Raw genomic sequence first — 27,701 nt, forward strand, 5'->3', positions numbered from 1 at the left:
TTATGAACACAGAATGTAACTTAGCATACCTGTTTAGTGTCATTTGTTGCATCTTGTATTATCTTTAATAGTACATTACTTATCTATGCCAAGATATCAGAAAGTGTGCTACCTAACATACGTTTCATCTTAATAATGATTAACTTTTAATAAGATGAATAGTTTAACCTTTTAAACTCTAAGTGAAAATAAGTGGCTTTAATTTCATATATAGCTAAAAGAGTCAAACTATAACATTTTAAATAGGGAACTGGTAACCATTTGAAGTAGTGAATTAAATAAATAAATGATTTACTTGTAAAAAGTAATACACAGCACCTGTTCATAAGTATTCTTGCACTTATTTACATTAATAAGAATCCATAACTATGAAATGCATTGATTTTCATTTGTCCTTTAGTTTTTGACAGTTTTTGTCTGTTATTAACCAACTATCTCTTGTTGCATTTCTCTTCAAAGAAGTTAATAGATTCCAGTTTATTTCTTCTGTTTTTTTTTTCTATAATTTTATTTTTCTGTAAAAAGTATATTGCATCTTCCAAGATATTAAAAAAATCCTCTTTCGTTCTGGAAGATTAATCCTTATTTTTGCTAGAAATAAGATTTGTGCTTTAATCGTTTTCTTTAAGCTTTTAACAAGAGGAACACATGCTTTTCTTTTGGACATCACTAATGTAGAATAGCATACCAACCCTCTTACTTCGATCTTTCCATACCACAGCTCAGTAAACCAAGCACCAAAACCACAAATAACAAGTCCATTGTCATTTATTACAAATCCAGATAAAATACACATAAAATATGTAAAGCTCTTTCGTCCCTGCACACATTAGTAATGGGACTTCATCAGAACAACAATTTTACCAAGTGCACTAGCTTTTATACTGTCCACATTAACTCATTAATTAACAATTAAAGTGCCTAATCTTTAACTTGATATGGCTTACTGACATGAAAAAACATTTTTTAAAAACTTCGTTATATATTCCACAAAGTTGCCTTTGTGCTCAAAGTAGTTTGAAATGTTATAAAATGGACATTTTAAAATGTATGTACATAATAAAAAATATATGCATTTTTTTTAAATATATATGCATCATTTTATATATATATATAAATATATATATATATATATATATATATATATATAGATGTATATATATATATATATATATATATGTATATATATATCATAAAAATATGTATATATGCATCACTGAGAATGATTTATAATAAATATGCATAAAATGATGGCTAGTATTTTGACATTTTCTACCCCACCATATCCACCTCAAAAATACTAATGCTCATGACAAATGAACCAAACATACAATAGTTAATTACCTTACTGCTGTTAAAGTTCTATAAATAACTTAATATTAATGCCCTCTGCTTCAAAATTGGGAGTAATGACATATTTTCATTTATGCCTGGGGGGGTTGCTGCGTTCAATCTAATCTGCCATTGTAATTCCTTCAATTCTAACATTAGTTTCCACCATCTTCCTCTAGGGTCATTTGGAACTACTTCCAAAGTTCCAAACTTAAAACTAATAAAATTGGGACATTCAATACTATGCCTAAACAGAGCATTATTAGTATTTGCTTTTTGTAGTGCATACAAATGTTCATAAATTCTCTTCTTTATTTGTCTCCCTGTTTTACCCAAATAGTAATGCCCACATCCTTCACATATTGCTATGTAAACTGGTGTTACAATTTCGCTTTTGTATTTTAACCTCAAAAGGTACCCCATGAAGAATAAGGGTACTTTCTTTTAATATATAATGACACTGCATACATGCTCCACAGCATGTTGTACCCCTAGTAGACATGGGATTCCTAACTAGATTTTTCTCAAAGATGGATTTACAATTCCTACCCATTTTGTAAATAAATTGTGGTTCACCATGCAAAAACTTCATAATTTCCATGTTCCCTTTAAATATTACATATTTTTCATAATTATATTCTTAATTTCTCCACTATTCAAAGTATATGGAATCACCATCCCCATATTAAAATTTTGTTTCTCTCTTGGGCCATTTTCTCCATTTCTCAAACCACTTCTGTTACCCAATAGGGGCTTATACATATTACTCCATCCAGCTTTCACTTCCGCACACAAATCTTCTACCATTTTTGGGACCCCCCTCTCTAGAAACATTGTACTTATTTCCCACATTTCTGTCTCAAATAGCTCTCACTCTGAACACATTCGGGTCACCCTGACTAACTGGCCTTTAAATATGTTCCTTTTTGTGTGACCAGGATGACAACTATGATAATCTAAGGAATTATTAGAAAAGGTTTCCTTTCTGTGTATTTTTGTTGTAAACTTCCTTCTCAGGATATCCTTAGTCAGAGTGTTGTCCAAATAGTCAATAATATCCTCATTAAAATTACATGTAAATTTAAAATATGATGTAATATTATTTAGGTAATCCAAAAATGACCCATTATTCTCATCCTTGTCTTTCCAAATAATAAGGATGTCATTCAAAAAACAAAAATCCACTATCCGCTTTCTAGAAAATTCACAACTCAATACATACCTAATCTCCAAGGCATAATGAACTAAATTTGCAAAGATGGGTGCACAACTGGCACCCATCACCACTCCCTTTAACTGCTTAAAATAAACTCCTTCAAATGTAAAATAATAATTGTCCAGAATTACTTCCATAGCCAACATGATAAAATTAATGTTTCATCCAAATATGTAAGGCTATGTGAAACAAATGTAATCCCTCCTGATGGGGGATAGATGTAAACAGATCTATAATATCTATTGTAAAAAAGCAACACTGTTCATTGAACCAATTTTGATCAATTTTGGGCAACATATCCCATGAATCTTTCAACAAGTAATTGATAGGTGCTATAGCATTTTTCAGCACCCTATCAATAAATACTCCTATAGAATAGGTTGGCCCATTTTGTGCCAAAATAATGAATCTAAATAGAGGTTGAGGCACACATTTATGAACTTTTGGTATACCAAATGCAACAGGAATTAATACATGATTAGACTTCAAAAACTCATAAATTTCCTCCTATATGCCTTTTTGAAAGAGTGAGTCTTCTAATAGTAGTTGAATCTTCCAATGTGCTACATAAATTTCATTATTTGAAACTTCATGATATTTATCTGTATAATAGAAGGTTTCAAATAAACAATTAATATAGTCCATTTTGATAAATAGAATAACTCCCCCTCCCTTATCAGGCTTCATCACACTGATTTCATCATTGTTTCAAATAATTTTAATGATATCAAATTCATCCTTAGTTAAATGATATTATTTGTTCATCTTATTGCTATTGTTATATATTAAAGAGTATATACCTGCTGAACAGGCCCCTTCAAATGTTGAAACTATAGAGTGGAGCAGGGGGGTTGAAAACACTTTTCTTCTTTAAACATAGCCCGGGACTATTTTCCATATCAGTTGTTTGACCTTTAAAGAATACCTTTAAATTTAACCTCCTAGTGAATAATTTAAGTTCAGCAATGGCATCCACAACATTTACTCTATATTAGGGCACAAATTTAAATCCTTTTTTCAACAAAGAAAAGTAATTTTTCTCTACAACCAAATCTGTATAATTGAAAATTTTAAAACCTCTATAACAAACCACTTTATCTTCATTTGTAATCTCTGTTTCATCAAGTGAATTGTCTACATTATTCTCTTGTTGGATCAGTTGTTGTATTTCTGGCCTCTTCCCCTGCCCTTCCCTCCTCCTGGGGTGCTGGACTGGGGAAAATGTATTTTTTTTTTAATTTTCTATCCTTTCTGATCTTCTTAGTGGTGGGTAATTCCTGTTGCAAACATCCAACTCACTACTCTGCACGTTCCCTAATCTGCACATTCCCTGTTCAAAAATCATGCTCATTATTATACCCTTGTTCAGTGTGTTCCCTAATTTCATCATTTCCTGAATTGTACACATCATAATAAGCATTGGGTAATGGATAAGACATTTTTTATTGTACTCAATGTCATCCCTAGCCATCTTTTTCTTTTACCTTTCTAAACTGCCTTTGACATAATTCTCTACTTTTTTTAAAATATTGTCATATTTAGTAACATTAATGTCAAACATTAAATCATTCAAAATCTCCTCATTTAGTAAGGGTAGTTCCTCTAATAACTTATTAATATTCACATTATCAATTTTAATTATAAAATGACATCAATTCACAACCAGAGCGATCAAACATATTTAAAAGTTCATCTGTTTCCAAACTCCCTGCTTTCAGCCCGTTTGGAAATTTATACAGTCTCAATCCTTTTGGTACCCATTTGTTTTAATGCTTTCACTTAAATATAAATTATCACACTGCAGACCCCTGACCTTAAAAAGTTTGTTTTCTAGTTTATTGATTCTATTTTGAAATGATTTGGGCACTTGCCTGTTGATAGTCATCATTCCATTTTTGGAGATGCAGATATCAGCTTTATTCCATTGCTGGAAGTTAAAATTCTCTATTGCCTTCTAAATCATTTCGGCATTTCCTGGCTCCATTACTAACCTCATTCATTCCAATACATTCTGGCATCCAATCAGATAAATATCCCTGATTGGTTGGTCTCTCAATCATGCCTTCCAATCAATTTTCAGTACTGGAGTCTCTTGGATTTTGTAGTCTATCAAGCTGGGACTGTATTTCCCAACTTGAGTTAACACAGCTACCATCTGTGTTAAGTTGCCAACTTGATTATCATCCATTGAAAGATTATGGTCCTACACGTTAGGAATATTTGAAGCAGAATTGCCTCCTGCTTTTTGTAAGTGGATATCTCTAGTGTTCTTCATCCCTCAAAAGAAGCCAATAAGCCTGTGGAGCTCTAAAATGGAATCGGGTCAATGCTGGTATGATCCCAACCAAAAAAATAAAGTTAACCAGCAGTTTAAGAGGTGAACATGACCAAAAACCAAACCAGTCCTCTTACTTCGACCTTCTCATGCCGGAGCTCAGTAAACCAAGCACCAAAACCAAAAATAATAAGTCCATTGTCATTTATTACAAATCCACATAAAATCCGCATAAAATACATCAAGTGCTTTCGTCCCTGTACATATTAGTAATTAACTCATTAACTTGATATGGCTTACTGACATGAAAAACCTTTATATTCCACAAAGTTTTCTTTGTGCTCAAAGTTGTTTGAAATGTGATAAAATATACATTTTAAAATGTATGTACATAATAAAAAATATAAGAATTTTTTAAATATATATGCATCATAGGTTCATAGGTTCATAGGTTGGTACTAGGCTATCGGCACTAGGGCCTATGCAAGCCTAGCCATAACAATTCCCTGGATATTTCTTCACACAGTATTTACTTCTCTGGACCCCTGTTTAGCAGGGTGAATGACATGATCCCCAGGGTGAATTTCCTATCTCCCATCCAATCATCAAGGTTCCTTTTGAAGAGAGCAAATGAGGTGCTCTGCTTGACATGTATGGGCAGTTTATTCCAGAGTATGGGGAGTCTCTGGGACAGGAACCTATCCCTCCAGTATGTTTTGTTCATTGTGATGACAAAGTTTAGATCCCTGGAGTGTGTGGCTCTGAGGGATTGTGATTTCTTTAAGTGGAGCATGTCCAACAGCTCAGGGTTTGACATGGCCTTGTATGTTAAGCAGAGACCGCCTCTGAATAGACGATATGCCACAGAGTATAGCTGGAGTTTTTTTATATGGTCAGCATATGGCATCTGCTTTAGGCCTGTGATTCTTTTAGTGAGGTATTTCTGTGGCCTTTCCAGCTGTTGCAGATGTCTTGTGAGGTACATACCAAATGAGGCATTATATTCTATAATGGGTCTAATGAGGGATGAGTACAGTGGGACAATGACCTCCTTTTTTCTGGATGAAAAGCCCTTAGTGATGAGGTGTGCCACATAGAAGGATTTCCTGACTTTTGTGGTGATGTGGTTATCGAAAGTGAGACCACTGTCCACCTGTGTCCCTAAGTCTCTCATCACACTTTCGATGTTTAGTGTCCTGCCACCTATGTGGTAATTCATGGATGCATGTTTTTTTCCAAAGGGGATAACTATACATTTCTTGGCATTAAGCTTGAGCGCATGGCTCTGGCACCAGTTATCTGTTTTCGTAAGGCCCTTTTGTAGAATATCCTTATCATTTGGGGATTCAGTAATGGCTCCCAGTTTGCAGTCATCTGCAAACTTTGTTAGCCAGAGTCCCTTACTGCTGGCCTGTACTTCAGTGAAGCAGATGCCAAACAAGAGTGGTCCCAGGACTGAACCCTGAGGTACTTCAATTGTCACTTGTCTGGAGCTGGATTTGGAGGTGGCTACTTTTACAGTCTGGGTTCTGTCAGTAAGCCAGTTGGCAACCCATCGAGTGATGTAGGGATTTATGCCCAGCCTCGTAAGTTTATCTGATTCCAGAGTGGAGGATGGTGTCGAAGGCCTTGGCGAGGTCCAGTTAGGCTGTGTGGACCGCCTTACCCTCATCCACAGCTCTGGAGACTGATTCAAGGAAGTCAATTCAGATTTAGGAGACATGATCGGCCCTTCACAAACCCAAACTAGGTGGGGTCCAGTGTTTGAAGGTTGCCAATGTCTTTGTTTATAAGTTCCATGATAATGCGTTCCATGCCCTTGCAGATCAGGCTTGTCAGACTGATGGGACGGTAGTTCCCAGGATCCAAGGTGGATCCTCCCTTGTGGAGCGGGATAACTGTAGCTGTGCACCACTCAATGGGCACAAAGCCTGAGGTGAGGCTATGATTAAACATGACACTTAGGTGAGGTGCCAGTTCATTTTGTAGTTCATGTAGTACACAGCTTGGGATGTCATCTGGTCCCATGGATGCTGTATTCTTAGCTTTGGAGAGTGCGGTTTCTACCTGTGTGGCCATGATTATTGTAATTTGGCAATCTTTTGGTATTGAGATCGACCCTTTAGAGGGTGAGAGGGAGTGAAGTTGGCAGTAAATTGATCTGCCAGGATATCGGCAATATCCTTGGGATCAGTATATTTAATGCCATTCTGTTGTAGCTCAGAGCAGATCTGAGCATTGCCATTTAGATTCTTGACATAACTATAGAATGCCTTGTGGTTGTCTTTGGAATCGTTGGCAATTTTATTTTCGTAACTAGCTTTTGAGGATTTTATGAGGGATCTCAGCTTCTTACTGCGGCTGGTGAGGGAGTTTTTTGCATCCTGGGATTTTCCTCTTTTCTGCAACAGTTTCTTCCTTCTGTTGTATAGTTTGTTTATAGCAGGGGACCACCAGATTGGCTTCCTTTTTTTGGAGAAGAGCATCTTGGTTCTATTTGGGATGGCACGATTCATGGTAATTTATTATATGTATTTTATTGTTGATTGATTCATACTGTGATAGGGAAATATTAGTAGCTTTTAAAGGGACACTATGCCAATTGGAAATGAAGTTCCAGGCTTCAGACCGAGAATCTAACATATGAAAAGTTACCTCCCATTTTTTGATATCACTTTTTAGGTAAAAGGCATGACCGCCCATAGCATCATCTTTCTATTTCCAGTCCTTCCAGTCCTGTTTTTGTTCCCTGTAAAAAAGAAGACCTCTTATTCTTGGTTATGCACTAGGGTGCCTTCAGTGTCACATGTTTTTAGTTAAGTTAACATAGAATTATGTATAAAGTGGCTGCTCTGATTTATTTGCCATTTATCTCTCTCCCTCTCTGTCACACACACATAGACACACATATATCACACCACATTCAACTTTTTTTTAAATGAATTAAATTGCAGAAGATAACACTAAACATTGCAGATAAAGGTAGCTCATCAAGGGCAGCAAACTGTACTAACTTTACTAGAAATCATTCCTTCTTTCATTTCTTAAAGACTGAATGAAAGAATTAATGAAATGTGCTCATTTGGAGTATTTATCGGCTTTTGAAGCATGGAGCTTCTCTAGCCTCACTGAAAGATCCACAGCAGTCAGTAAACAGGTAGATACCATAAGCAGTCTTGCATTACAACGTTTTGATCAATAATTCAGGGAAAAAGCCAAAGGGGGGGCAAGTAAATAAGGTCAAAATCATACTTTTTAATTACTTGCTGCAGTTTACTTATAAGTTAAAAGAATGGTGAGTTTAACATCAGTAAGCATTTTCTGGAAGTTAAGGAGCACGAAACTCTGTCTAGCATTATTGATTTGGTTTAATGCTTGTTGGTGTGCCAGAAAATTAAACACACAAATACACAGATGCAACATTTTTTTTTTACTTTTTACTGAATAAAATTGCTGAAGCTAGCACTTAACCTTGCAGGTTAAGGAAGCTCAGCAGGGGCAGCAAAACTGTCTTAACTTTAATAGAAATCATTCATTCTTTCACTCTATAAACACTGAATGAAAGAATGAATGAAATGTGCTCATTTGCAGTATTTATTGGCATTTGAAGCACGGAGCTTCTCTGGACTCAAGTCAGCAATCAGGTGGAGACCATAAGCAGTCTTTCACTCAACTTTTTTGCATCACTAATTCTGGGCAGACCTTAGGGGACTAACAAAAGTCAAAATTGGACTTAATGTAATTCACTTAAAAGTTTAACGAACAGCAGGTTTTGCACCAGTATGCATTAGTTGAATAATAAGCTGTATGATGGTGATGCTGTTTTTTGGAGTGTGTGTGTGTGTGTGTGTGTGTGTGTGTGTGTGTGTGTGTGTGTGTGTGTGTGTGTGTTTGTGTGTGTGTGTCTGTGTGTGCGTGTGAGTAACATGGGTAATCAGAGAAAGAGTGAATTAATGAATTAAAACATGATCAAATGTACATGGTGTATCCATTACCATTCCAAGAAGCAATTTGTAACTCCTTCTGTGCACCTCCAGAAATTAACAAACCTATTACTAAGTCTTGCAGAAAGAAAAAAAAGACTCACTGTACTGTTCACCAGTCAAGTATTTTAAGAAAGGTTATGGACAGTCTGTACATGATATTGCTAAATTCTGAGTTGGCTTTTCTCAGATTTCTCAAAATAGGCGATAGCTAAAAAAATGATAAAACTGAAGAATGTATTTCTTTGTAAGTATTTGAAAGACTTAGGTTTGGGAAATGATTACATATGCATTATTCAATTTTAGAGACATCTATTTTGGAAGGAGGTAATGCATGGCTTGAAAAAATATATATAGAAAATGGTGGTTTGGGAGATGATGTTTCTGCTTCAGCCTATAAAAATATTACAGCTCCTTAGTGGCAAGTCATTGCCAATACATTAAACAATTAAAAGTTTGTTTTACAGTACACAATATCCAGTACAGTAATGTGATGATAATAGCATGTAGATACATTATATTCATATAATTTTCCTTATATTGTCAAGAATAGTACACTAACTGCAACCGACATCACTAATATTTCACTTTATACCATGTCTATTCATTCATTCTTGTCAATGTCTTCCTGAACCCAACTATATTAATTATGTTCCTGCAATTTTCTTTAATTGTTAATATTTTTTTATTTGAAATGTTGTGTAAATGATCTTTTTCTGTATTGTTATCAATTTTTTCTCCCTGGGCCTTCATTGAAAAGGGGTAGCTTTGCTTGTCCAGTTGGAATATCCCAATTAACAAATACAATAAATAAGTAATTACATACATACATACATACATACATACATACATACATACATACATATATACATGCATACATAACAAATTCACTTTCACAAAAAAAGCATTGTTATACATAAACTATATTGCATATATTGTACAAAATGGTAAGAAAATGGTCTTCCTAAGTTTTTATGTTAAATGATGTGGTAGGAAGGTGGCTTATATTATTTATTTTCTACAGATCTATCTGATGGGAAAATGGCACATACTAAATTTGTTGGGAAACTCAAGTGCTCTGTATCACATAATTGCAAGGTTTGGGACTGATTATGTCAGATGTGCCATCTATCACTATTTGGATTTCCAAAAAAAGAAGGAAAGAAAACAGAGGTAGACAGAGAGGATGCGAGAGAGGGTGAGAATAAGGGGCGAGTGAGAGAGGATACCAAAGAGAGAATGAGACAATAGATGAAAGAGAATACGATTATATGGTGCGGGATAATCATTCATTTCTAGATACATTTGTCTTTGTGTGTGTTTTTTCCTGTGAGATGTGATGCAGTCACAGAAAAAGTTAATGCTTTTACCTTTTGGAATCAAAGTACATAATTATAACCGGAAGAGTTGACAAGTCATGTACATACATCCTAACAATTGTATTAAAATTATAGTTTTGTAAAAAACACTCAATATTTCTGTTTCTCTTGCAGATTGTATTAATTTACTGATTTTTAGTAGTGAGTGTTATGGTAAATTTAATTATATGGTGTATTCATTCTTTTATTTAGATTATTCTGCCTTTAACTGTTGTTAATGCCTTTGCATTTACTGGCTAATTCTAGCCATCTCTTTTATGTAGTTCAGTCTGGCAGGACACAAACTATACATGTTCTGTGTTGTAGTCAGTAAATTTGATTTTCAAACCAGATTTTCACTTGCACATACTAATGAAGGGATTTCTTGGTAAATGCTTTGTTTTGCTGCTTGTCTATACTCGGGTATACTACTGAAGGGGTCACTGTGGGTAATGTTTCAATTTGGTTCTTGTACATACTTGGACATATGACTGAAGGAGTCATTGGGGTGAATGTTTCCTTTCTGTTCTTGTGCATACATGGACATAGTACTGAAGGGGTCACATGGTAAATGTTTCATTTTGTTGCTTGCGCATACTTGACAGGACTAGTTTTGTAAATTCCACTCAGTTAATTTAGTTGTGATAGCAGCGGGTATTTTTTTATAGAGATAATTAAGAAAAATGTGGTGTATGTATGCAAATGGCAGGTAACACCTACAGAGGTGTTTTATTTTGGTTCTTGTGCATGCCCTGACATAGTACTCAAGGGGTCACATTGCTAATGTTGCATTCTGTTGTGTGCGCATAGTAGGACAGACCGCAGAAGTCGGTATGTTGTACACATGTACAGATATCACAGTTTGTTTAGGACTGAGGGTATGGAAATTATGATTTTTTTTCATATTTTGGTAAATAACTTTGCTAAGGAGCATATAACTGTTCCAAGTCATACCTCCTTTTGACGACAGTGTTGGTCCTTAAAACATGATATGGTTGGACCTTACCAGGGAGGATGAGACATGGGGGGGTGCAGCATTCTCACATATTTGTGAGCATGACGTCTAGTATATTGGACCCTCTAGTTGGCATGTTTGCTATCTGGTAAAGGGTGTTTATTTACAAAGTCCAGGAATCCCTGCACTTGTAGATTTAAAGCTGTGTAGGATTCACCGTGCATAACGGGGTTGGGTGTTAAGTGTCTCCAGTAGGTCTAAGTATGCATTGTGAGCTTCTTGGGACATGGACGGTGACCTATAGCTGGCTAGGATATAGTACGTGATTTTATCTATGATGATCTGCAAGTGGAGGGTTTCAACATGCCATCCAGTTTGACTACCCTAAAGTTATGCTTGTTATGATTGCTATTGATATATGTTGCGACACCTCAACCTTTAGCCCTTGTCTATGCAACTGCTGGTCTAAAACTGTGAAAGGTACTAAAACCTTGCACTGTTGGGGTACTGTCTGCTTCTTTAAACAGTGTCTCGATAACTACACGTCTATATTCAAACTAATACTAATGATGTTTTTTCATGTGGAAAAAGCATATGATTCTATTTCTCATACTATGTTATGGCATGTTAACTGTTACAATATTTCAGACATATTTTTTGGGAGAAAACTGGGAACATGTTTAATAACACTTGCATTAGATCCTTGGTAATGGTTATTTTGGGAAACCAATTAAAATTTGTAGAGGCAGTAAGCAAGGATGGCCACTAAGCGGAAGTTTATTTTGCTTAGTTATAAAGGCTGTAAATGAGGATTGCTATTTCGCTAGTTCTCGTCTTTTATGGCATAATGTTCTATCTGTGTCTATTCTGTGCTTGTTCTGCATGATGTATTTCAATCAAAGATCCCAACCCATGTCTTGATGTTCAACACAAGAAGCGTCCATGGTTTTCATGGAAATTTTAGGTCTGACCTTTGTTCTCTGAATATTGGCATTGCTCAACCAGATATTTTGGACAATATTTCTGCCTTTTTTACTTCTGCATCTTATTGCAACTGGATGAATGGTTAGGTGAAATAACATGACTTAATAATTTTTGGATTAATTATTAGATGGATCAGCCTGATAACTTTGACATTTTTGCTTGCCTTATTGCATTTCTGCTTATACTCAGTAGTTGACTGAGTGAGATAAAGGTTATTACTTGCTGACTACTACCAGCATGGAGGTACCATATATTTTGGACATTTTTCTTGTCTTTCTCAGTCATGTGTGGAATTTAGTTGGGAGGAAGGCCTCAGTAATATCTGTGTGTTATACTATTTCACTCAATTACTCAGGTCTTCTCCTTAGTGATGATAATGAGTCTGTGAGAGATAACAGCTGCACAAGATATTCAACAGGTTCTGTGGAGCATTTATCACCTGTGTCTGAGCACGCTTAGCTTTGCAGTAATGAAATGCACATCATTAGCACATTACCAGTAAGTGCAGTTACAATATATCACTGAGTCATTATTACTTTTCAGGCCAAACTCTCAGCAGCTGTCACTGTTATTCACATAAGTAGAAGTCATTATCACATTGATGAATGCACCAGCCAGCTTTGGGTTTTTCTCCACTTGGAGTCATTGCAAGCTACCCCCACACCAGTTTATTTCTTTCATTTTACAATTTCAAGAAATGTAACAAATGTATGAGGCAAAATCTCAGTCTCCATCCCTTCAGGTGTAGCAAATGTATGCAAGTTAGGTCAAGAGGGTTTACATTAGCTCCCCCCTTTCACTCCTTATGGCCATTGCCGAAAGGACACATGTAAATGGAAAAGGCAGAGGTAAGGCAGAGTGCTGGCATTGCATGCAATCGAGAATCATTGCTGCTACCAGCACTCTGAGTGGGTAGCCAGCACCAGTGTGGAACATTTCAGATGCCCATGAGCTGAAGCCACATGTCTGTCCTTGACATACTAGTGGAGTGGCGGTCCTTACCCTGCTTTGTCTGATTACATGTGCCCTTTCTGTGCCCCCCTGCTGAGAAAGAACAACTGTTACAGGGAGTGCTACTACATACAATCTAATATGTCAGTAACCATCCTGCAATACTTTTTTATTCTGCTTTTATCAGGCATGTGTAGAGTTTAGATGACGGGAAGGGCTTAGTAATACAGAACTTGATCCCTTAGGTCCATTGCTGAATGGACACATGTAAAGAGAAAAGGCATAGGTAAGGCAGATTGCTGACACTGAAGGAGGTCATGAGACTATAGTGATATCAGCTGTCTGAGTGGGTAGCCAGCACAGCTATTGGAAAGATCAGATGGCCTTGCTTGCCACTGACGTCCCATGCCTGTCCTGGGTTCATTAGTGGAAAGGCAGTCCTTACCTTGATCTTTTTCTCTTTACGTGTACCCATTCAGTAGTATGTTGGCTATACCAAGAATGTGTATATTTACAATCATATGTGCCTACATGGTAAAACAACTGGGTCTGAATGCTGTAAACATGCACAGATATCATTTTTTAGGACTCAGGTTATGGAAATTATGATTTATTTTCATATTTAGGTAAATAACTTTGCAGGGGAGCATCTGAATGTGCTTTGTAATACCTCATTTTGAAGACAGCATTGATAGTTCCAACATGGTAAAAGAACTGTGCCTGTATATTGTACACATGTACAGATATCAATTTTTTTTTCGGACTTAGGTTATGGAAATTATGATTTTTTTTTCATATTTTGGTAAATAACTTTGCAAGAGAGTATGTCAGTGTGCCAAGTAATACCTCATTTTGAAGACAGTGTTATTCTTTACAAATGGCAAAAGGACTGTGTCTTTGCACTGTACACATATCACAGTTTGTTTAGACTTGTAGATTATGAAAATGATACATTCCAATACTTCTCATTATTATGCCCATATCTTTGCAAAGGAGCATGTTGATGACACAAATGATGCATCATTTTGAAACTGACATCGAGATGCACAACTTCTACATTGATATGTAGCCTCTGTCTGTTACAGGTGATGAGATATTATGCTTTGTTTATTTATCAATTATAAGAAATATTATATTAATCATATTTATGTGAATATCTCTGTAAAGGTGCATCACACCATAATGGTTAAGGTATCATTTTAAAGCTGACATTCATACAAATAAATTAAATACAAATTGTATGGGTTTACATGGTACATTGACCAAGATATTGTGCTTTGCTTTTCCAAAAAGGTAAAAAATATGCACAATATCAGCATTCCTTGCCAAATATTTAATAATGCCTTAGATACACACTATCAACATTTACACTGTTGGAAAGGTCAGTGTCTGTTGAACAACTTTCAAATTTACATTTTTAGTCTAGCTCTTATAGTTAAAGAGTTATGAACATTTGTTTTCTGTATGGTGTTAGAAATATATTTTCTGAAAATGAGCTCAGGCTGCACTGTTGGTCCTATTGTGGAATTAAGCAGGCAGCTTTTTCTGAGCTGCTCCGGAGTGAATGAGCTAAGACTATCCTTATCCTGACTTAAGAAAAATCTTATGATCACTGACCTTGGTGAAGGTGTTTTTTTTTTCTTTTTTTTCTTTTTTTTTTAAATGTTAGAAAGTGATTTATGTGTCCTTTTGATGCCAAAGCAATAGGCTTCAAGCAGGTTCAAAGTTTTAGGCAGCCAGGTAATAAGGAATTGAATCATACTATGTCCCTCTTCTTTTTCAGGAATCTCATAAATCCTGATGTTATTCCTTCAAGATCTGTTCTTTAAGTCTTTTATTTTATCCCAGAATAAGTTGTTTTCTTTCAGAAGAGATTCAGTGTTATTTTCATTTTCAAGTAATCTTCCATTAAAATCAGATATTGCCTCTTCTATACTCGGGATATGTGATGCTTTTTGTTTAAGAGATTCACTCAGTACTTCAACTTGTTGTTTATATTCCTCTTTGAATTCTCCATTTTCTTTCAAATTTATTTATCTTTCTAGATAACTCACTGATGTTACTTAGTATAGTCTGTATGTCTTTTTTTCATAGTACTGTCCTGTACACTCGGCTTAGAGTGGCTCATTCTTAGACAAGTAGTTATTTCTAGTTTTCTTGACAGGAAAAAGCAATTAAAGCATTTCAAATGTGTTACTTTTTTGCAGTAAATCTTTCAGCAGTTGTTCAGCTATAAATCCATGAAGTTTTGAAACATTCTATTTGATTTTTAGCAAAAAAAAATCCTATCAGATATTTTAAAATGAAGCAGAGGTAAAAAAATGCTGTTAAATGCTCACCATCTTGGCCACACCCCAAGCTCTTTTTTCTTTTGAGTTTATAGCATAAGTTTTATGCCCCCCCCCACACACACCCACCCCCCCCCCCCACACACACACACACAGATGTATATAAATACAATGATACAACACACAAAAAGGGAAAACTCAGTGTACAGAAATGATTACTCTTGATAAAAGCATGCAAGATCTGTCATATAGATCAATTTTCATTCTTATTAAAAATAAGAAAACAGGATTCAAGGTGGCTCATTGCCCTTGTCAGAGCTTCATCTCCCAACAAAGTACACTGGATTTAGAGTGTCCAGCTTCATTTATTTTGTGACTTCTGGTTTTGCTTTGTGGTTAATGGTTGGGTCATTCCAAATTGATTCAGGTGATAAGTATAACAAATCTTTTAATAATATTTATACCACTTTACTATATTAAGCAGTTTATTAATCCTGCTAATTACTATATTCCATTTATGCACCAGAGCTGTACTTATAGTTAAATAATTTGATGATGAATCCTGGAATATGTCTCATACATTAAGTGCTTCTCTATAAAATGATTGATGGGATAAAATAACCAGCGTTTAGTATGTTAAATCTGTTCTTTGCTTCTGTAAAATATATAACAGCATTTGAGTCTGCTTAAGGTCCTTGCATCGTATAGTGAAGTTACAATTATATAATAATATCTGTAATGGCATAAACCTTGACCACAAAAACAATGCCATTTCACGGAATCATCAAACAGTGAATCAGTCAAATGGACTTTACCATGGGTCCTGGGGAAAGAGGGGAGGAATCACATAGGTTTTTGACAATGTTTCCAGGTCATCTAAATGGGATTCAGTCTTATTTTGTTAATTAATTCTGTTTCAAGCAAATGTTTGGCATTATGCATTGCACACAAAATAACTTGCTTTCTTCCAGGCTCTATGTATCACTTTACAGGATCTATTGAGAAGATTTATAATAAGAATGGTAATTACTCCAATAGTACACTTCATGGAGTGGCATACAGAACTGGTGAGCTAGCAGTGTTGAATTTCTTTAACTGCTTCTAGTTTCAAAACAGTTATGATAGTTTGCTGAAACAAGAGAATGAATGAACACTGAGACTGACAAAAAAGTCAAGGGAAACATTGTGTGTGCTTGCTAGGAGTTATGTTAAAGTTGGGACAAAGTACTTTTTATGCCTCAAAAAACAATTTTTTCCAAGACATGCCCAAACTAAAACTGTTACACTGTTAACCCCTTGGAATCCTAAATATATTTACAACTCCTTCATCCCATTTCAGATTCATACCAATATCCCCTTACATCCCCAACTTAACATGTTACCAAATGTTCACCTCCCAGTCACCTGAGCATCACAAAACTTCCTCTTTACTTCCAGAGTTCATCATTTGCAGTTAATCATCTACAACATTCTTTCTTCTTCTTTATTTTTCTTCATTCTGTATAGATAATATAGGTAGATAAAATGGCTAGATTAGATGGATGCTAGACAGATTAATGGATGATAAAGCTGATATAGTAATGAAAGAATAAGAGGAATGGAAATGAAATTCAGTTTTATAGAAAACACAAGAAAACAATATTTCATTTATTTATTTATTTGCAGTTTCTTAACCAGGAAAGTCCATTGGGCTGAAAATAAGCCAATTTTCAATGGAGGCCTGGGGAGAAAAGCTCCATATACAATTATTACAAGGCTATTATCAACAAAGTTAACAAGTACAATACAATTTTCAAAAATTACTAAAATACTGCAACATGTGAGACAGTATAATAACATTTGAGCAAGGTGTTGTAACAAAGCATTGAATGAAATTAAAACACAAGCATTTTGGAGTACATAAGTATAATTTGGAGTGCAGGCACATATGCACTCAGTTTCATGAGGTGAGAGGAAGAATTAGAGGAGGAGAGTAGAACAGTGAAAGGTGAAAAGGCTGAGTTATGAGAAAGGAAAAAAGGGGGAGGGAGAGGAAATGAAATGAAGGGAGTCAATAGGTTGAGTTTTGAGAAAGGGAAAAAATTACATTGCACAAAACAGTACATAAAATTGATTTGCTTGCTTTAAGTAGATGCAATAATGTGAAATAGATCTTTGACTTATAAAATACCAAAGAAATAGACATACATTTCATACAGTTTCAACCTTATCAGACCTTATCAGACTGTCATGCATGCCCCTTTAATGAAGAAAAGCAAGTACAAGTTATAATTAAGAAGGTAATAAAAAACATGACATTTCTGAGAGAAGCATTGTCAAAATATATCTTTCAAAAAGGTGCTGTACCATCTAGACCAAAACACTGATATGTCATGAAGATCTGTCAACTTTAATCTAAACATGAAGCAATGTACCAGGGATATGTTTGGCAAATACAAAACAATAGGAAATTGTTGATCAATATTGGAGAATCCCTGAATGGAAGGGAAGGGAAAGGAAAAACTGACTAAACCTTATCTTACTGAATCTGTTTTTTTCTTCCTTCTTTTATGATACTAATTGCAACAGACAAAATAAAATATGACTGTTTAGATGGATTTTATATGTGTGGTACAAGTTTTATGCAATGCTTCAGATTCAAGGACAAATACTGTATAACAAATTCATGGATATTACTTTTCTCATTTCAGCTTCTGATTATGAAATAAGAATGAGCAAGAACCTTCTGACCCTAAGAAATGACTTCAGCAGTGCAGAACAAATTAACACTTCACACATTATACCCCTTCCTGCTGGGAGCCAAGAAAGCTTTTCCTTCAAACTTGAGGATGTTGTAATAGAAAATAGAACTATTCTCTACTTTGCTGCACGTGCTTCGGATGAGGCTGCAAACCTGGCAGACGTATCCAATATTGCACAGGCAGCAATGATTATTCCAAGTGATCCAATCAGTGAGGCTAGTAATGGTATTAGCATCACAGTGCTTGTCCTGATAGTTGCAGTATCCTTAATTGTGGTACTGATTATTGTAAGTGCAGTTGTGCGTGGAGTAAATAACAGAAAAAGAAGAGATTATCGCTTCAGGCTGTCTGCATGAATGATAAAATATCTAAGCCATATATTACTTTGAAGCAAGACAGCATGACATTGAAACATGATGAAATCTATGTTTGTTAGAAAGATGTATTCTCAGAGTTTCACCTTAACTTGTAATTTTCTAGTTTTATAACACAGAATAACCAGTCTCACATAATTTAGACTAACTACATTAATACAATGCATTGATATTTTGTATTTTAATCCAATATTTTGTCTCTTAAACACATTCATCATTTTAATATATACTGAATGTCTACTAAGTGCCTCAAACTGTAACATGAAGCCATGCAAAATTAAATGAATATTTTTTACAGGTTCTGTACCATAGTTTTGTTTTTCATCTTAGTATTTTAAAAGAGTTTAGCAAAATGCAGAACAATGCTATTTATATTGCACATCAGTTTCTGTGATCTATAATCCTATCACCTACAAAATCCATTTTGTCCAAAATGACACTATGATACTGGTGTAGAATCTGAATATCATCCCTGTCATTGTTTAGAAAGTGAAAACATTATGACTTACTGATGTACTATTAATCTTGAAAGATACCAATGATGATTACAGAAAATCTTCTACATAAAGTATGAAGACCCCTATACTAGTGTGAAGGCTGTTTCTGAGGCTACAACCACCAGTATCAATGAAGCTTACTGCTTTTGCTATCTAGATATGCTGAATGTCTTTTATGATATTATTCAGAAGTTTATTGGTAATATATACACTACCTGGCAATCTTTACTGTAAATTCCTATTTCTTACTTTTATCCTGCTGCACTCCAAGGCTATGTCTGAAATGGCTCCATTTTGGATCAGTCCACTATCCTTTTTAACAAACTTTAATAAATAAAATAAATCCTAACATCATTGCTCTGGACTGGACACACGTTCTGAATTTAGGACTTTTACCTCAAATAAAAGATTCTGCACTCCCATCTCCATCACAGACAGACCTCCTGCAGAAAGCAAAACAATGAAACTCTGAAACTGCAGCATAAATTGGGAGGCACTTCCATTCATACCAGTGGCATTACAACCCCCATTTCACAGTAGCCTGCTTAGAAGACTATTGTGAACTACTGTGACTACTAACTACTGTGACTATGGTGTATAGGGTCCCGGGTTCATGACCTGCAAGAGGAATATCTTATATACAGAACTGAAATTATTACAATGTGCAAAAAGTAAAGGAAAATAAAAGGCTCTCAGTGGGCTATTCTCCTCCTTGGAAACATGCAGTGGTTCTCTGGGTCCATGACTGGATTTCTTGCCTAAGGCACTTTCACTGATCCATGGCAGAGATCACCGTTAAACTGAGTAGCTGCATTTGGTTAGAAACCATCATATATCAAATAGTCTGTATTTTTGGGCTATAATTTTTTTACATTTTAAGAAATTCAAAATAGGCAAAGGTAACTTCTAGGGTCTATATCATGTTGTTGAACTCTTAAAAGTTTGAACATCATATGGTCGACACCATATGATCGAACTTTTAAATGTTTGAACATTTCAACAGAGATCTCCATACAGTGCGTAAAGGGAAGATTTCTCTTTTCTGCACTGTCGTGCGATCTTGTAGTTGGTATATTTAAAGACCGGGGGGTGTTGCAGGGGGGCTTGCCCCCACTTCTTAAACTGTTCAGGTAGCCTTTTTCTTTGGTTTATTTTTTTTTATTACATTTTCAAACTTTTAAAAGTTTGATCATATGGTGTCAACCATATGATGTTAGAAATTTTAAAAGTTTGATTATATGATGTAGATGCAACTGCCAGCTGACAAAGACCAGCCCTTCTTTATGGAAAATGAGAAAAAGAGGTTGGATACAAAGAGCATATAACTCTTCTTGTTAAAGTAGCCAGCCAAGGATCTTCCAGGAAAAGGATGTCAACTAAGCAAAGGTTAATAAAACAATAAAACGAACAGCAGAAAAATTTTAATAGTTTAATAAAAAGTAAAGATAATACAAAGCTTTCGGGTTTCCGCTTCATCAATGCATAAAATCAACATTTTTAAAACCCTTTTTAAATACAAAACATATGACACAGCCTACCAATCACAAACCAGAAATAATAAAACAATTGGTCACCATAGTAACATTTATAAAACATTTGTTTCCTTTGCAAAACTGGTTTTAAGCTTACTGCTCCATTTAGACCAGGTAACTTCCCAGCATTCAGCTCTAAAATCAATTTTAATTCAATATTCTCTAATTTATTATTTATATCCCCTCCTCTTATATTCTTACATTGTACACTAATTACCCTAAATTTAAACTTATGTAGATCTCCTTCATCCATAATATGCTTTGCTAAGGCATTTGTTTCTACCGTTCTTCTAATTGCTGATTTATGTTCTATAATACATTCTTTGAGAGATCTAGAACATTTTCCTATATAAAATGCTGAACAAATTATACATGTTACCAAATATATTATATGTGTTGAATAGCAATATGCCAGTGTATCAAAAATATATTTCCCCTTGGTTATAAGATGTATAAAAATCAATTCATTCATTATGTCTTTACATCAGCTACAATTGAAACATGGGAGTGTGACCTTTTTAACAGATTTAGAGATACTAATGACTTTAAAAATGGACATATCTTCTCTTGGCCAAAAGCTCAAAATAATGATCAAAAAAACAATTTAAAAAATAAAAAAGTATCATTAGATACTTTAGATACCTTCACGGAAGTGAGTGATGGACTGGCCAATAATAAACAGAGAATGCTGAGCATTAATGAATCAGTGTTTTGGAATGCACATGTAGGTATTGGTGAACAGACAACCAATGGAGAATCGGAAACTCGGGTAGTAGACGAATCAGTGGCTTCAGAGACAGTTGCCACCATTGGTGGAAGTCTAAACACCATTGACCAACAGAATCCTGATCAGAACTTATATAAGGGTGAAAGACATGGGACTCAGATGGTTCACCCAGTAGAAAGCAGAAAATAGGACAGTTCATCAGGTCGACCTGAAAATAGTCGCAATGAGGGTTTTTCCAAGCTCTTCGGAGCCATAATGGTCAAATTACCAGAGAAGATAGAGAAAAAAATCCAGGTCAATCTCTCAAGGAAGGAGAGAACAGTGTACACAATCCCAAAAATGGAAAAATGAGAGTCCACGAGGTCGGAGCAAGCAAGGGCGACCAAAATAGGTACTGTTTCTGGGAATATTGTAAATTTATCAGACTATTCCTTAACACCAGATGATATAAATATTTTAACAAAAGGTCTGAAATTTATACCGAGTGGTTGTAATAGGGTATCTGATGCACTGATTCATTTAAAGCTATTCATTAGAAATTTTAATTTGAAATTATTTAAACATGCTGAGATGGAGCATGTAAAAGTGTACAAAAGAGCAAGTGCTTTTGTTCCATATAGTGTGCCTGTCGTTATAGCTTTTCATGATCTATGTGAGAGGGAAATATAATAAGAGGTTGTGAAGGTTCTATACTCTATCTAAAAGTGAACAAACAGCATTGAAAAAGTTGGAATCGGAAAATAATATAGTTATCAAACAGGCCGATAAGGGAGGGGCAATCATTTTGTTCAATAGAAGTGATTATATGAGATGCATTTTTAATTTTCTAAATGATGGTAAAACATTTCAAAAGGTTGATTTTTAACTATGTAAGAAAATGCATTTCAGATATTAATATGTTTATTTATGAAATGCAATTACAAAATTAGATCACTTTGGAACTATTTAACTTCTTTACGGTGCCTTGTCCTATAATTCCTTTTATATATGGGCTTCCAAAATTATATAAATTCCTATCCAACCCCCCTATTAGACCTATAGTCTTGGGGAAGGGTTGAATAACCGAACCACTTTCTATTTATGTACAGAGCATTTTAAGTAAATATCTTTGCATGTGTAAAAATTATATTAAAGATTCAGCTGATTTCCTGATGCAGTTAGTCACTTGGTTCAAGGGATATTGAGATGTGAAGTTTTTATTTGTATGTTTAGATATTAATTCACTTTTTACAATGATTCCCAATTCATGTGGTGTAGAAGCAGTACAGGAGTTTCTAAATAGAGAAACTGATATGTTGCATAATAATATAGAAAACATCTGTTATATTATTGAAATTATTTTGAATAATAACTTTTTTTTTGTTTGATGGACAACCTTATTTACAAACTTCAGGTGTTGCCATGGGTACACCCATGGCTAACACATATGCCAATTTAGTTTTAAGCAATTGGGAAAGTAAATATATCTATAAAGATACTGGGTTTATTAATCCCAATATAATTTTTTATAAATGCTTTTTAGATGACTGTTTTTGCTTTGGAAAGGTGAAGAAATGGAATTAAGGGAGTATGTAAACCACTTGAATAACTGTACAGAATTTTTACACTTTACAATGGAATACTCTCAACATAAGATCACCTACTTAGATATAAGTTTAGAGAAAAATGGTGATAATATAAAAACAAATGTATATAAAAAAGATGTTCATGCTAATAGAAACACACATAAGTCAAGCATGCACGCACCTCATATTTTCAAAGGAATAGTTATGAGTCAATTATGTAGAGTAAGTAGGTTGAATACATATGATCGTACCAGTAGACTACAAATGGATGAAATGGCCCTGGAATTTATGGAAAGGGGATATAGTTTGGATATGATACAAAAATAATATAAGATGTAATAAAGGGAAGGAATCATGAAACAGCACCCTACTTTAAGATGATTGACAAGAAAGTGCGAGCAATTATGGATAATCATGAATGCATGGATTCAAAATTAAGGTATATACTTTCTTACAATAATAGAACTCAAGATATAGAAAGGGTTATTAAGAAATATTGGAATGTTTTATTGACACTCCCAGAAATTAAAAATATAGTGGATGAATTTCCTAGATTTACATATAGAAATGAAAGAAATCTTAAAAGTAGGCTATGCTATAAGGAATTATTGGTGAGTGAACAGAAAAAAATTAAAAAGGTCATACTCCCATTTTTGAATTGTAGCTGCTGTAAAAACAATGAATGAGTTGATCTTTATACATTTTATTACCAAGAGGAAATATAGTTTTGATACACTGGCATATTGCTATTCAACACATATATTTGGCAAGATGTATAATTTGTTCGGCAATTTATATAGGAAATATTCTAGATCTCTCAAAGAATGTATTATAGAATATAAATCAGCAATTAGAAGAAAGGTAGAAACAAAAAGGAGATCTACATAAGTTTAAATTTAGGGTAATTAGTATACAATGTAAGAATGTAAGAGGAGGGGATATAAATAATAAATTAGAGAATATTGAATTCAAATAGATTTTAGAGCTAAATGCTGAGAAGTTACCTGGTCTAAATGGAGCAGTAAGCTTAAAACCAGTTTTGCAAAGGAAACAAATGTTATTATAAATGTTACTATGGTGACTAATTGCTTTATTATTTCTGGTTTGTGATTGGTAGGCTCTGTCATATGTTTTGTATTTAAAAGGGTTTTTAAAAAAATTGTGATCTTATGCACTGATGAAGGGGAAACACGAAAGCTTTGTATTATCTTGGTTTATTTTTTAATAAAGTATTAAAATGTTTCTGCTGTTCGTTTTATTGTTTTATTAACTAAGTTTATCAGCCACAGTTCACTGTAGCAGTCTCTTTTTTGATTATTTTATTATTAAATAAACAAAGGTCGCAGGCTTGAACAGTGCAAAGGTAAACTGAAGCATAAAATGAGCATCCCATGGTGGGACAGCATCCTTGTAGGAAGCTGAAAAACTCCACAGAAGGCAGCTTAGCAGGCAAAAAATGGAAATTAGCCATCAAATGCACCTTCATGGATGAATAACTATGGCCATGAGCAAAACCTTTTGGCTACAAGCAAGCTTTTGCATCTTTTGCTTCAACTGCTGGAGGCAGGACCAGGGAAAAGTATTCAGGATATTTGGTTGTAGAGGCAATCAATCCATACAACTATCTTGTAATCATGTTTGGATTTAGCTTCACAGTTTTACAAAGGTGGAGATGGTTCTACTACATCTTGATGAGAGCACACTGGGTATAGCTTCAGCCAGACAAAATAAAGCATTTGAAGAATCTTCAACCAGATGGAAAAAAAGTTTTTTTTTTTTGCATGGTAGCAAGAGCCTTGCACTCTCTACACTGATGATTTGGCTGACATACCTGTTTATTTATTTATTGAATGACATTTATTTGTCTTGATTGTCTGACTGGGTAAAGGTCCATTTTCAGTGGGGGTCTAGGGAGAAAAGCTCCAAAGTACTACAAAAACATTTCAAGAACAATAATTTTACAATTTTCAGAACTAGTACAAAAACATTTACAGCTTATTGTATCAAATAACACATGATATGAAAACATTGGTTAAGAATAGATATAATTGATATGATAATGATTTAATATTTAGAGAAAAGTTAGTCAGTTTATAGAGAAATTAAAGGTAAGTTAGTATAATACAAATAGGAATTCCAATATGAAGTGAGAGAAAAGCAAATTTATTGTATATTTAGAAAGAGAGTCAAGGGAGAGAAATTGACTGAAGTAAGGAAGTAATTGAAGAAACTCCAGGATCACACAACTTCCAAGAAGATTGAAAAGCCTAAAATGTTTAAATCACTGCTGCAGTGAATTTCAGTCAAAAACAGTGATTAATGAGTTCCTCGAGAAAGTTGACCCCTGACCAGGGGTAGGAAGCTGGTGGAGATTACAGTGTCTGGTTTATGTTATTTCAGGGTAATATGTTTATTGTTTTAATATGTTTTACACATATTCAATATTTAATGCTTCAGCCAATAAGCACTCTTGACTAGTTTAGAGTTGACTAGGATAGATAGATAGATAGATAGATAGATAGATAGATAGATAGATAGATAGATAGATAGATAGATAGATAGATAGATAGATAGATAGATAGATAGATAGATAGATGCAGTATGTGTAATCAAAAGCAAATCTTTTTGCAGGGGTGGCACATCTGACTAACTTGGAGATAGTACTATCCTGAGGGAAGGTAATTTTCTACTATTTAGGGACTGTCTATCTCATGCATACATCAACCACACACACACACACACACACACACACACACACACACACACACACACACACACACACACACACCACACATCAGCTATACCCTTACTAAACCTGACACCAACCCTAACCTGTCAACACATGCACAAACACTCCTACCCCTAATGCTGAAACCTTCAGAATTTATAAAGGTTTTGCATTACTTTCTCAAACCCACACTTATAATACCAGCAACCACTCAATGTTTCTTTCATTCAAATGTTTTAAAATTGTGATGAATGGAACAATCAACCACATTTCACAGTCATCAGTCATTCAGTCAATTGATCAGCAGTTGATTTGATAGAGTGAAAGAAACCCATAGTCTGTTTTTTTTCCATTCATCTCACCAGCTAGCTGTTCTGTCCATAGTGTACCCTGTCAAGAAAAAGAACATGCAGTCACTACTGGGCAGGAAAATCTGGAAACTCTCAAAAGTATTTCTGCTCCTTTCTCTGGCCACATTGCTAAGTTCTAAATGGACAGTACATTGTCTGATGTCATGTGAAAATCCTAAATAATATAATCACTTAATAGCCTTATCAGTGGGCAGAATCTCTGATGAAGCACATTTAGAAAATAAAATAGCTGAAGTCATGAGTTATATAAGTGGCAGACAGCAAGAAACACAAAAGCAAAAGTTTCCACTAATGGAAAGACAGTCTGCAGGATTCAGTAAACCCCATGTAAGAATAGTGTTATTCCTACGGGGTGAATTGTGTCCATGCCCGTATCCCCATCTCAGCAGCACACCTTACATATTAATGAAGGCGGGCTACTGAGAGGGAGCCATGGACAAAGATACTGAATGAGTGCTAGGGGGTATGTCACAGTGCCCACAGATCTGTAACACGTCCCTTGCACTGACAAAGTGCAGTACGGAACTTTACAAAACAGTGTCTGTGGACACTGAAATACTTAATGGTAAGTGAAATCAATGCAGGGGGTGTGTGACAGTTACTGTGACACATCAACTGCATTGTGAAAGTGCTGTACAGCACTTTAGATTAGAAAACAGTGTCCATGGACACTGACATTATGAATGGGAACTGAATGCAATGCATGGGGTGTGTAACAGTTACTGTGACACACTCCCTGCATTGCGAAAGTGCCGTACAGTACTTTAGATTAGAAAACAGTGCCCGCAGTCACTAACATTATGAATGGGAACTGAATGCAATGCATGGGGTATTTGACAGTTACTCTGACACACTCCCTGCATTGTGAAAGTGCCATATGGCTCTTTACAAATAAAATCATACCTCTCAACTATACAGATTTTTGCAGAATGTCCAGATGTTTGCCTCATAGTTTTGGTCTGTCCACCATAAAATTACTGGTTTTCTGGCAAATCATTGAGAACTGAAGTCCCTAAATAATAAAATCATTTGAGTTAGAGACTTTGTATCATCCAGAAAATGCATCCTAATACAAAACCAGACAGTCTAGGGAACAATTTCTAAATATTGCCCTTACAAACTTAGAAAGTTGATGGAATGACAGGTCTTGCATTAGCATGGATTTTCTGAAGTGTATGATGTGTGAAACTCAAATGTCCCTCAGTATTTTCTAACTGCAGTCTTTAATGATTTGTCTCTGATTTATCCCATGACAAACGGACCAAAAATACGAGGCACATATCTGTACATCATGCAAAAATCTGTACAGTTGAGAGGCTTAGGAATGTGAACTCATGCCATGTAGGGGGTGTGTCACAGTATCTGTAACACAACCCCTGCATTGTAAAACAAGAAAGAAAGTGTCCCCAGACACTTATTTAATAATGTGAAGGTTAACAGATTACTTTTAAATTAATGTTTAATATTTTTTTTCTTATTTTCCCTGAAAGTTTAATCATAGCTGAGTGGGTTATCAGGGGGCAGCACCTTGCTCAGTAGTGCACTAAGCTAACAGAGCTATCCAAATTTCAGCTATAGAAAAAGCTACATACAAATGTATAGCTGAAATTTAGACAGCTCCCTTAGCTAATGGAGCTGTCGAAATTTCAGCTATAGAAGAAGCTTTATACAAATATATAGCTGCAATTTGGATAGCTCCACTAGCATAGTGGCTAGAGTCACTGCTTGGCATGTAGTAGCTGCATGGTTGGAATGTCAAGACAGGACAATTGGCTTGTACATGGGAAAGCAGTTTTATATATTTTTTTATTTTATTTAATGATG

At 34.9% G+C, this 27,701-nt stretch overlaps 1 protein-coding gene across 1 annotated transcript in view; it reads left to right on the forward strand.

Moving 5' to 3' along the window:
* The window catches only part of LOC122814283 (calcium-activated chloride channel regulator 1-like), a 2,127,707-nt gene extending 2,109,044 nt beyond the window's left edge, over window positions 1-18,663 (forward strand). The window contains exon 15 of the mRNA XM_044086873.1: window positions 18,033-18,663. Coding sequence (XP_043942808.1) covers window positions 18,033-18,439 — 407 coding nt within the window. The 3' untranslated portion in view covers window positions 18,440-18,663. The remainder of the gene's footprint in view (window positions 1-18,032) is intronic.
* Window positions 18,664-27,701: the final 9,038 nt, after the last annotated feature.

Source organism: Protopterus annectens, chromosome 10.part0, assembly GCF_019279795.1.
Source record: "Protopterus annectens isolate FY-2018-M chromosome 10.part0, PAN1.0, whole genome shotgun sequence".
NCBI lineage: Eukaryota > Metazoa > Chordata > Ceratodontiformes > Protopteridae > Protopterus > Protopterus annectens.